The sequence below is a fragment of the Acanthisitta chloris genome, unplaced genomic scaffold, assembly GCF_000695815.1.
Source record: "Acanthisitta chloris isolate BGI_N310 unplaced genomic scaffold, ASM69581v1 scaffold4983, whole genome shotgun sequence".
Classification (NCBI taxonomy): domain Eukaryota; kingdom Metazoa; phylum Chordata; class Aves; order Passeriformes; family Acanthisittidae; genus Acanthisitta; species Acanthisitta chloris.
The window spans coordinates 1-218 of record NW_008665309.1 but is presented as its reverse complement, the minus strand read 5'-3'; the positions used below and the strand labels follow the sequence as shown (position 1 = coordinate 218).

The window sequence follows — 218 nt, the reverse complement described above, 5'->3', positions numbered from 1 at the left end:
GTCACTGCAGCTCCTAACAAACCCTTTATTACTGCTCCCGACGCTCCGCAGCGCGGGCAGCGGCTCACCCGTGCGGATCTCCTCCTGGTCCGTGCCGTTCACGTAGTCCTGGCTGACGAGCGAGGCGAAACAAGCCTGCGGGAAGGGAGGGGCGGTGAGAGGCTGCGGCGCGGGGAGCGGCAGTGCCCGCCCGGCCCCGCGCTCACCTCGAACGAGGC

At 69.3% G+C, this 218-nt stretch overlaps 1 protein-coding gene across 1 annotated transcript in view; it reads right to left on the bottom strand.

Annotated features, from left to right (window-relative positions):
• The window catches only part of MED28 (mediator complex subunit 28), a gene marked incomplete at its 5' end in the record, with an annotated part of 2095 nt that extends 1933 nt beyond the window's left edge, over positions 1 to 162 (bottom strand). Inside the window, one exon of the mRNA XM_009071677.1 lies at positions 69 to 162. Coding sequence (XP_009069925.1) covers positions 69 to 162 — 94 coding nt within the window. The remainder of the gene's footprint in view (positions 1 to 68) is intronic.
• Between the last annotated feature and the right edge of the window lie 56 nt (positions 163 to 218).